The following is a 10389-nucleotide window of genomic DNA, read 5'->3' on the forward strand; positions in this document are numbered from 1 at the left end:
CTCCGATGAAGACATCAGAGTTGGGGGAACAGATTCTGACTGGTGTAAAGTGACACCTCATTCTAGTTCTGATTTGCATCTCTCTAATAATTAGTGATATTGAGGAATTCCCGGTGGCTCAGTGGGTTAAGAAAGTGGCACTGTTGCTGCAGTGGCTCACATGGCTGCTATGACACAGGTTCAATCCCTGACCTGGGAACTTCTGCATACCATGGGTGCGGCCAAAAAATAATGTTGAGCATCCTTTCATGTGCATTTTTGGCCATCCGTCTTCTTTGGAGAAATGTCTATTTAGATCGTTTTTTGTCTTTCTTTTTTGGCCACATCTGCAGCATGTGGGAGTTTCCCAGCCATGGATCAAATCCAAACCACAGCCGTGACCTACAACACAGCTGCAGCACCGGATCCTTCACCTAGGGCACTGGGCCAGGAACTGAACCCACACCACCACAGAGATAATGCCAGTTCCTTAACCTGCTGCACCACAGCAGGAACTCCCTAGATCTTGTGACCATTTTTTGATTGAGCTTTTATATATACATAAAGCTGTATGAGATATTTGCATATTTTGGAGATTAATCTCTTATTGGTCACTTCCTCTGCAAAAATGTTCTCCCATTCCATGGGTTGTCTTTTCAAATTTTTTTTTTTCAATGGTTTCCTTTACTGTGCAAAAGCTTTTAATTAGGTCCCTTTTTTTTTTTTTTTTTAAATTTTCATTACTCTGGGAGGTGGGTCCAAAAAAGATACTGCTGCAATTTATATCAAAGTGTTCTGCTTATGTTTTCCTCTAAAAGTTTTATAGTATCTGGACTTATGTTTAGGTCTTTAATCCATTTTGAGTTTATTTTTGTGTATGGTGTTAGTGTTCTAATTTCATTATTTTACAGGTAGCTGTCCAGTTTTCCTAAGAGCAGTTTGGTTTGTGTGTGTGTGTGTTTGCTTTTTAGGGCCACACCCATAGCATATGGAAGTTCCCAAGCTAGGGGTCGAATCAGAGCTACAGCTGCCAGCCTACACCACAGCCACAGCAATGCAGGATAAGAGCCACATCTGTGACCTATACCACAGGTCACAGCAATGCCAGATCCTTAACCCACTGAGCAAGGCCAGGGATTCTGAACCCACATCCTCATGGATACTAGTCAGATTCATTTCTGCTGCACCACAATGAGAACTCCCCACACCAGTTATTGAAGAGACTCTCTATCTTTTCCCCATTATATATCCTTGCATCCTTTCTCATAGATTAAACCCACGCACCTATGGTCAACTAATTTTGGGCTTTCTATCCTATTCCACTTATCTATATTTTTATGCCAAGCACATTTATTTTCAAACTTTCATTTCTTCCTGGGAATGTGCTCATAGAAAAGGGGTTCGTGTGTTAAGAGGCATTTCCTTGTTACTTGCAGCACTATGCAGGAAGTATGCTTATGCTGTCACTGAGTTCAGTTTAAGGCAGGACATGTAGGAGTGAATTCTAGCAACGCCCTCTGATCCATAATAGGATTTTCAGGGGTTCAATCTGAACCTGACCTTTCTGGCCCAAGAGAATGAAGGCAGGAGCAAGCATGTCTAAGGAAGAGGCCTAAAGAGCAGGGGACACCTGTAGCTTCCTCCCCCGAGGGGACCATGCTCACTGCCCCTCAGAACCACAGGCTCAGCTGTTGGACGCAAGGCATGAAGGGAAAAGTTAGAGCTGAGCCCTTAACATCCTCTGCTCACTTTCCACTGAGGAGAGGAGACTGCACTGCACTTCTGCCCTCCAGTCCGTCTTTCTGCCCTTTTTACTTCACCCCATGGCAGGAGCGAATCATCCAAGTGGTGAAATCAGGAGAATGAACATTCCTTTGACATGTTTACTTGGGAGGAGTCCTGCAGCCTGGCTGCCACCTGGACCAAAGGGCAGAGCTATTCCCAACTCTGACCCTAGTTGCCAAACAGTGAGCAAAGTTGGATCCCACCTCCACCCCAGCCTCCACCTCAAGGCAGTCTGACTCCTAAAGCTTCCTGCTCTGGCCTGGGTACAACAGGTCAGCCTGCCTTGTAGGCCTAGCTGCCTAATTCATTTCAGTTCTCAGACCCCACAGTCAGCCCTCACACTCAACTGGACAGCCACAACTTCTGACCCCCACCAGCCCAGAGCAGCAAGTGGGAGGGTGGTCACAGAGGATGCTCAGGATCCAAGAGCCAGAAGCTGGTTGAGGACTCCAGGCTCAAGTTCCCAGGAAAGGATATAAAGCCCCCAGGCCTTTACCAAACCATCCCCTGCCCTCCCCACCCAAAAAGTTGGAGGAGACAGGGCCCAAAAGAGGAGGCTTTTAATACAAAGAAGGCAGGGGATGGCCTGGGAAGAAGTTAAATAAAGAGGATGAGAGTGTCAGGAGCCAGCAGCCGGGGGCCTGGGGGCCCTGTGGAGAGGGATGATGCAGACAGAATTCCGGGCCTCTTTGATCCGCCACCACCGGCCAAGCCTGCAGGGGTGAGAGAAGCAGCTGAGTTCAGGCCCAGCCCCACCCTGTATCCACCTCCATTCCCACCCAGCCAGTGTCACCTGCCCACCCTCCAGGGGTGCCTCATACCTGTGCTCCTGCCCCACCCCGGCCACCAGGAAGTCCCCAGCACTGGAGAACTTGAGACTATTGATAAAGCCCACCTGAGAAGAGAAGGACAATGCAGTAATATGTGGGAACAGACACCCCACACCAAAACCACAGCTCCAGGAACACAAAGGCCCAGCCTGGGTTAAATCCCTGCCCTGCCTCCTGCCACCTGGGCCAGCCCTCTACCCATCAGGGTCTCAGCCTCCACATCTATGAGCTGGAGGAGGTAGAGTGTGAGCCTCATGGTGAGGCTGTGGGGATTAAGGAGACAGTATGCCAAGTGTGGCCTGGCTCCTGGCCCTGGAGACCCCCTGACCAGCACTGCTGACTCAAGCCCTGCACTGTCACTAAATGTCAATGACAGATCCTGCCACTCTGCCCTAGGTTGCCCCAAGGCCACACACTCTAGCCTGGCATTCAATCTAGCAGCAGCCATGTAGAAGTGATCTCAGCGCCAGCCCTTCATGCCTTTGCCCACATTGTTTCCTACCTTGTACCCCAGTACCCAGGGCAAGGCCTAGGGCAGGAAGGGGAGTGGAGGAGGAGCAGAAGGAAGAGGAAGAAGGGAGGGGTCCTACAGGCCCTATGCTAGGAGCTGAGGCTACAAAAAGAAGTCATAGTTGGCCCTGCTCTGAGGAGTTGCCCTTCTGGCAGGAAGACTGCAAGGGACCTTGGGGAGTGTAGTAAAGACAGGCTGGGTATCCAAACCTCACTCACCAAGGGGATGTCGCAGAGAAGGTCAAGCTGCCGGAAGCCCTCCCCGCACTGCCAGAGCCGCACAGAGTTGTTGTGGGAGCCTGGGATGCAGGGAAATAGTGAGCAACCCCTCACCAGCTCCCCCCCCATGTGATCCCCCTCCTCTCTGCCGCACCGGGCACCCACCTGTGGCTATGAGGTCTGTGTTGAGCAGGGCCGCCACTGACGACACCCAGAAGGGCTGCTCCAAGCCCTGCTCCCCCCGCAGCCCATGGGCCTCACGCTGCAGGGCAAGCGGCCGCTTCTTGGAGAGGCCCCACAAGGCCACAGAGCTGTGGACAGGAAGCAGGGCAGATAAGGTCACCTGAGCTCTCTGCCTCAGTGTCATCTATGGAGAGGAGTTACAACAGCTTCTGAGTAGAGGGGCTCCTCTGAGGCAGGCCCAAGGCAGCAGCGGGAGACATCCCAAAGGCAGCTCTTACCCATCATCAGCACCTGACACCATGTGCTCCTCGTTGATGAGCTGGATGCTGTCGATGGAGCCCCTAGAGAAAGGAGCCATGAGGGACACGACCTAGCCTCACCCTCACCCCTGGCAGCCCCCACCTGGTGCAACAGGCTGCCTTACTGGTGGCCGTAGAAGACAAGCTGAGACTCCTCAGGGATCTTCCACACACGCACAGTCCCATCCCGGCCCCCCGCTGTCACGCAGCACTCCCTGCTCAGGGCATCCAGTGCAGCCACAGCATCCTGGTGCCCGAAGCTGGAGCAGGAGACAGAGGGAGAATGGACTTACCCGTGTATGAGCACAGGTACACTGCGTGCCCTCTCCCCGCGCACTCACAGTGTCTCCACGTAGGAGTTCTCTGCCACATTCCACACCTTCACGGAGCGGTCATGGGACGTGCTGTAGAGCTGGTGGGTGCCTCTACGGAACGCCAGCCCCTAAGGGTGCATGGAAAGAGGACAAGAGCAGACCTGGCGCGCGGGTGAGACAGGTCAGGCCCAGGGAGGATGTCCTGAAAAACAAGTCACATGGCACAGGGCGCCAGCCCCCCTTGCCAGTGCTCTGTGGGGGTTCTACGTAGAGCCAGGGCACACCTGCCTGCCCTCGAGCAGCTGCAGACTTCTCAGAAGCCTCCCTCTCCCTAGGCCAGCCCACTCGGTCTCCGCCAGCTCTCCCCTATCACTTCATCTTGTTTCTGTCCTTTATACCAAAGGGCAGGTTCCCTGACGCCCGGGACCCTCTGCCTCATTCACCCCAGCCCCCAGAGCCCAGCACCAAGCCTGGCCCACTCAGGTGCTCAAGAAATGTCCACGAAGGAGGCCCAGCTCCTCACCGACACGGCGTCCCGGTGTCCTGTGAAGGTGTACAGGTGCCGGCAGCTCTGCGCCTCCCAGATGAGAATGAGCTTGCTGCGGTCACCTGAGGCCTTTGGGGATGAAGACAATGGCCACAGGCACTCACTGGGTGCCCGGACTTCTCACCCACCCTCGGGACCAACCCTGCCTTACCAGGTACTTGCCATCAGAAGAGATGGCCATGCAAAGGATGTGGCTGCTGTGGCCAGGGGGCTGCCCCTCAGCACCCTTCTTGGCTCGAGGGATGACATGAAGCTTCCGTCCACTCTCCACGCTCCCTGACACCAAGGGGGAGGAGAGACACTACTGGACTAGGGGGCAGGACTGCAATGGCAAGCCCCCTCAAGGGCAGCATGGGGCTATGGAAAAAGTCCTGGCCTCAGGTCAGAACCTGGCTCAGTTACTGTTGAGCCCCTGAGATGACAAGTCATCTCAGTTTCCTCATCTGTTAAGTGGTGACAATACTTCCAAAGGGCAGCCATGAAACCAGAAGAGAAGGAACACGAAAAGGCTTTGGGACTGATGGTGCGAGTTCTGGCTTCTACTACTATGGGTGGCTAAGGACAGCGCTCAGCAGGCCAAGCCAGGGAACCCAAGAGGACTGTGCAGAGCCTCAAGTGTCCTCCAGCCCAGGTGGCCACCTGCAACATCAATTCCCATTAAATCACATTGCTTCTGCTTCATCATCTCTGATGACAGTGACAGGGAGCTCAGAAGCTCCATTCCTGGGCAGCTTTCACTGTCACCCAGAAGACACCCCTTAGGGAGCAAGCCTGCCTCCAGAAACTTCCCCTATCAGATCTAACTCTGCCCTGATTATTCTCTCCTCTCCAGACCAGCTCTCTACAATGACCCCTGGGGGCTGCACCCCACCCAGGCACTCACACTTAATAATGGTGCAGTCTTTGGCGGCAGAAAAGATGGCCAGGTCGTCAGGGGTGATAACCAAACATGTGATGGAAAGCTGGTGGCCCCGTAAGATTCGGATGTCGGCTGGGGCTGGGGCCTGGATCTAGGCAGGCAGGAGCGGGGTCATTGCAACTGGGGGCAGGAAGGCCCCCTCCACACACGCCATCCTTTCCCACCACCTTACCCAGAGAAGAAGAAGGGGACCCAGGGTTGCAAGAACCAAACCCTTACTTAACCCTGTATGCCCAAGTACAGCCACATTCCACAGCAAAAACCCCTCAGCCTGACTCCCAGTCAGGCCATCTGCCCAACAACCCAGGTTATTCTCTAATCTGAAGCCAAAGTGCCCTGCCACTCACCTCCTTTGCCACCGACTTCTGCAGCCTGCCCCTCTGCTCGAGCTGCACGGAGAGGAGATGGATGAGATCCCAGGAGCAGAACCCGCCCCATCCCTTTCCTCCCACCACCCACCTCCACACTCACCACGTCCTCCTTCAGTTTTCCCGCCACCTGGTCCTCCTCAAATTCACGGGCCTCAGCCTTCTCCTCCTCTGTGTATGACAAATCAGGCCAAGTAAACCTAGACCAAGACCCCACTTTTCCCTTCCCATCCCCACCCACTACCTCAGTCCTGGCCCCTCAACACTTGGGCTGTGTACCATGAAGATTCAGCCCCCTCAGGCAAAGGGAAAGGAGGGCTGGTTGGTCTCCTTCTGCCCATCCCCTGCCCTTATCAGATCAGTCTAAAACCCCCTAAAAGCCTGGCCCATCCCAGGAGGCCCATCAGAGCTCTTGCCCACATTCCCACAGGGCAGCCAGCACTAGCAGCCCCAGCAACCCACTGGGCACCTGCATCAGTCACCCACCAGGTGTCTAGGGCCACAGCAGGCAGACTCAGGCACAGGCTCTACTCCTCACCTGCCCAGGGCCACAAGCTCACCTTGCTGCTTGAGCTGCTCAAGATAAAGCTTGGCCAAGCGCAACTTCTTCTCCTGTGCAGTCTCTTCCAACTCTTCCTCCTCCTCCTCCTCAGTCTTCCTGGGAGCTATGCTGTGGGCAGGAGGGGGCTGGGTTTGAAGAGGCTCAGCCAGCTCCTCTGGCCACTCACCTGTCCCCATCCCTGACAGCCTCCGGCCAATGGTTGCCCATGCAGAAAATTGAAAGATGTGATTTACCAAACTGAAAGGGCCCACCCAAGACCCAAGATAATGGTGAAAACAGACCCCAAGCCCAAAGAGGTCACTATGAAATCTCTCAACTCTGGAGGGGAAAAGAAGTTCTATGGGCTTGCAAGAAAAATCAGGTCATGTACAAAGGGCCAGGAATCAAAATGACTTCAGACAGCAGGAAACAGAAGAGCCACATACGTAAAATTCATCCCAAAATGCTAAATTTTGGAAGGGCATGCCAGTTAAACCATCTATGATGAGTGGTGATATTTTCAGATGTACAAAGTGCCATAGAATTGGTCCTTTCTCCTCCTTTTAAGGATGGCAGATCTGATCCCTAAATAACAAAGTACACTAAGAATAAGGAAGGCATAGGAGATAGGAAAGAGAAGATCCAACATGGAAAGCACAAAAAATACATCTCAGAACAACCACCCCAATACACAGGGGAGTAGCCAGCCCAGAGCCAATGCAAGGAACCAGGAGGAAGACATGTTTGGACTATCATCACTGCCATGGCTCCCCTCTGCCCTGAGGACGGGATGCCTGGTGAAGCTTAAGTGGTCTTGGCTTGACTTTGTGCTGTTCCCCAGACTTATTCATGACCTTGCCACAACTTCCCCAGAAGGAACCTTGGAAACTCTCAAGGAAGCCAGGTCCTGACCATGCCATTGAGACAGATTTAGCACCTAGCACCTAGCAAGTCATCAGCCAACAGAAGTGGTGCTGCCTTTCCCTTATACGCCAAGGTCAGAACTTCTACTCAGTTTACCCAAATTAATCAATCATTGTTTAGGGGTTCACATATGGGAAGCAGAACTCTAAAGAAAACCAAGGGAGGAGTTCCCGTCGTGGCTCAGTGGTTAACGAATCCGACTAGGAACCATGAGGTTGCAGGTTCGATCTCTGGCCTTGCTCAGTGGGTTAAGGATCCGGCGTTGCCGTGAGCTGTGGTGTAGGTTGAGACGTGGCTCGGATCCCGCGTTGCTGTGGTTCTGGCGTAGGTTAGTGGCTACAGCTCCGATTAGACCCCTAGCCTGGGAACCTCCATATGCCACAGGAGTGGCCAAAGAAATGGCAAAAAGACAAAAAAAAAAAAAAAAGAAAGAAAGAAAACCAAGGGAAATATATACACTGTTATGATTTCACTTATATGACATTCTAAAAAAGGCAAAACTCTAAGGAGAGCAGTTACCAGGGGCTGGGGGAGGGGGAGAAACTGACTACACAGGAGCAGAGAAGAATTTTTGGAGGGTGGTAAACTCTTTATAGTGGTGGCAGTCACTTGACTATATGCGTCTGTCACAACTCACAGAACTGTACACTAAAAAAGGTGAAGATTACTGTATATAAATTATACCTGAATGAGAAAATGAAAAAAAAAAAGAAAAAGAAAGGAAACCAAAGAGATGATTAATTCTAGTCTGGATTGGCAGCTAGGGCTTCTAAGTTTCTGCAAAAAGTATAGCTCTGGGAGTTCCTGTTGTGGCACAGGGGTTAACGAATCCGACTAGGAACCATGAGGTTGCGGGTTCGATCCCTGGCCTTGCTCAGTGGGTTAAGGATCCAGCGTTGCCATGAGCTGTGGTGTAGGTCAAAGACACGGCTCGGATCCCATGTTGATGTGGCTGTGGTGTAGGCCGGCGGCTACAGCTCCAATTAGACCCCTAGCCTGGGAACCTCCATATGTCATGGGAGCGGCCCAAGAAAATGGCAAAAAGACAAAAAAAAAAAGGTATAGCTCTGGTGGGTGCACAGAGGTTCATCATTTCATCATTACTCTCTATGGTACAATTACATTTCATTAACTCTTCTGTAGCTAATACATTTCACAACACATTTTTAAAATATTTAAAAGTGCTTAGCACAGGGCTGGGCACACACTCATCCCAGTAACATTAGGACTACAAAAAGTATACTAAATTCTTCTGTAAGTAAGTTAAGACCAACATGTACCCAATTTTTTTTTCTTTTTAGGGCCACACCTGGCTGCAGCATATGGAAGTTCCTGGGCTAGGGGTCAAATTGTAGCTGCAGCTGCTGGCCTACTCCATAGCCACTAAACCAAGCTGAATCTGGGACCTACGCCACAGCCTGTGGCAATACCAGATGTTTAACCCACTGATTGAGGCCAGGGATCAAACTTGCATCCTCACGGAGACTATGTTGGGCTCTTAACCTGCTGAGCCATGACAGGAACTCCCATGTACCCAATTTTAGAAGGAGAATTTCTAAAGCTGACTCTTAAGGAAGGCACCAAGATTACCTGGTATGACAGTTTCCATTCCACAGAGTCAGGCCTGACACTTTGCAAGCTCCCTTTGAACTCTACAACATGCTCCATTCCAGTCACCTGCAGAATAAAGGAGCGACTCAAAGCTCTCCACACTCTGGGTTCAGCCACCACCTGCCCTTCTATCTTCTTCAGCTCCCACGTGGCCCGCTTAACCCCAGACTTTTCTCTGATCCCTGAATGCCTTCCCTACCTCTCCATGAGGGACGACTCCTCATCTCTCCAGATCTTAAACATCCCCTCCTCTGTTCCCAGAACACACAGCTCTAAGATACACATCCCTCACAACAGATTCTGTCTTCACCTGCCTTCTCATCTCTGTTCCCTCAACAGTGAAGCCAGCACATGGCATATGTTGAGAGTTAGGGGGAAACTCTCAGTAATTGTGAAGTTGTGGGAGAACAGAATGAAGAGTTAGCAAGCATTTCTTGCATCACTCTTTCTTTGCCTGGAATTCAGCTCCCTGCCATAAGCCAGGAATCTCTCATTGGTCTCTCATTGGGACTGAAAATCCTCCCCACACAGAGACCCTGCAGGGAAGATGAGAGTTCTCAGGGTCAGAAACTGGAACAAAGAGCCAAGATCAGAGAAACAAGAGCCAGAGTCTTGGGTTCTAGACTCAGCTCTGCCATTACTTTCTGAGTACTCCTTCCATACACCATGGGCGCCAGTGTTTCTTTCCACTAGGTGGGAAAAAACTCACCTTTCATTTTCCGAGTCACTGGATATTTCCTCATTCATCTTGCCGCCACCCTTGGACTTGCCCTTGTCCCCAGAAGAGTCGCCCTAGGAATTATTTAATACTTTCTTTGGTCAGGGGTCCCGACCACCCTGGCACTGACCAAGGGCCCTTACGGTCCCTCGAGAGCCACTGGGAAAGGCTTTTCAGTATCTGGCGCATGGAATGAGGAACGAAGCTGACTCCAGGTGGAGTCCCACCGGGTCCCCAGGATGGGATGATGGTGGTCCCTGTAGCGGGATTGACCTCCGCCCGCCAAAGCGCCACGCCCACCTTTCGCCGCCGCTTGCCGGCCCCCGCACCAGCCCCGGCTCCTGAGGCTGACTTTCCCCGCTTTCGAGCCGCCACGGTCGCCGACATGTCGCCCACTATGCCTTGCAGCTAACACCGAGGAACTCACGTGGCGGCTAAACCCGGGCGTCCGCAAGACTCCACACGCGGATAGGCTACCACTGCTCGGTGGGCCCCGCCTCCCACGGCTCCGCTGGGTCCTTCGATTGGTTCTGTCACGCCTCCAAGCTCCCATTGGATGAACTCCTATAGCCAAGCCTCCTAGGGCTCCCATAGGCTCCCACGCCAGGCTCCTGTAGGAAGCAAGCCTCTCCTGGGCGTTTC

General features: G+C 52.4%; 1 protein-coding gene across 1 annotated transcript; it reads right to left on the reverse strand.

Annotated features, from left to right (window-relative positions):
• Positions 2309–10217, reverse strand: RRP9 (ribosomal RNA processing 9, small subunit (SSU) processome component, homolog (yeast)). The gene is made up of 15 exons (XM_003358455.4): positions 10048–10217; positions 9739–9821; positions 6514–6623; positions 6057–6124; positions 5933–5974; positions 5550–5676; positions 4818–4942; positions 4643–4735; positions 4147–4247; positions 3931–4065; positions 3785–3847; positions 3489–3634; positions 3324–3403; positions 2586–2659; positions 2309–2477 (listed from the first exon to the last, which is right to left on the reverse strand). Exons 1-15 carry the CDS (start codon positions 10132–10134, stop codon positions 2384–2386), a joined length of 1428 nt encoding a protein of 475 aa, XP_003358503.1. The 5' UTR covers positions 10135–10217; the 3' UTR covers positions 2309–2383.

The sequence above is a fragment of the Sus scrofa genome, chromosome 13, assembly GCF_000003025.6.
Source record: "Sus scrofa isolate TJ Tabasco breed Duroc chromosome 13, Sscrofa11.1, whole genome shotgun sequence".
Lineage (NCBI taxonomy): Eukaryota > Metazoa > Chordata > Mammalia > Artiodactyla > Suidae > Sus > Sus scrofa.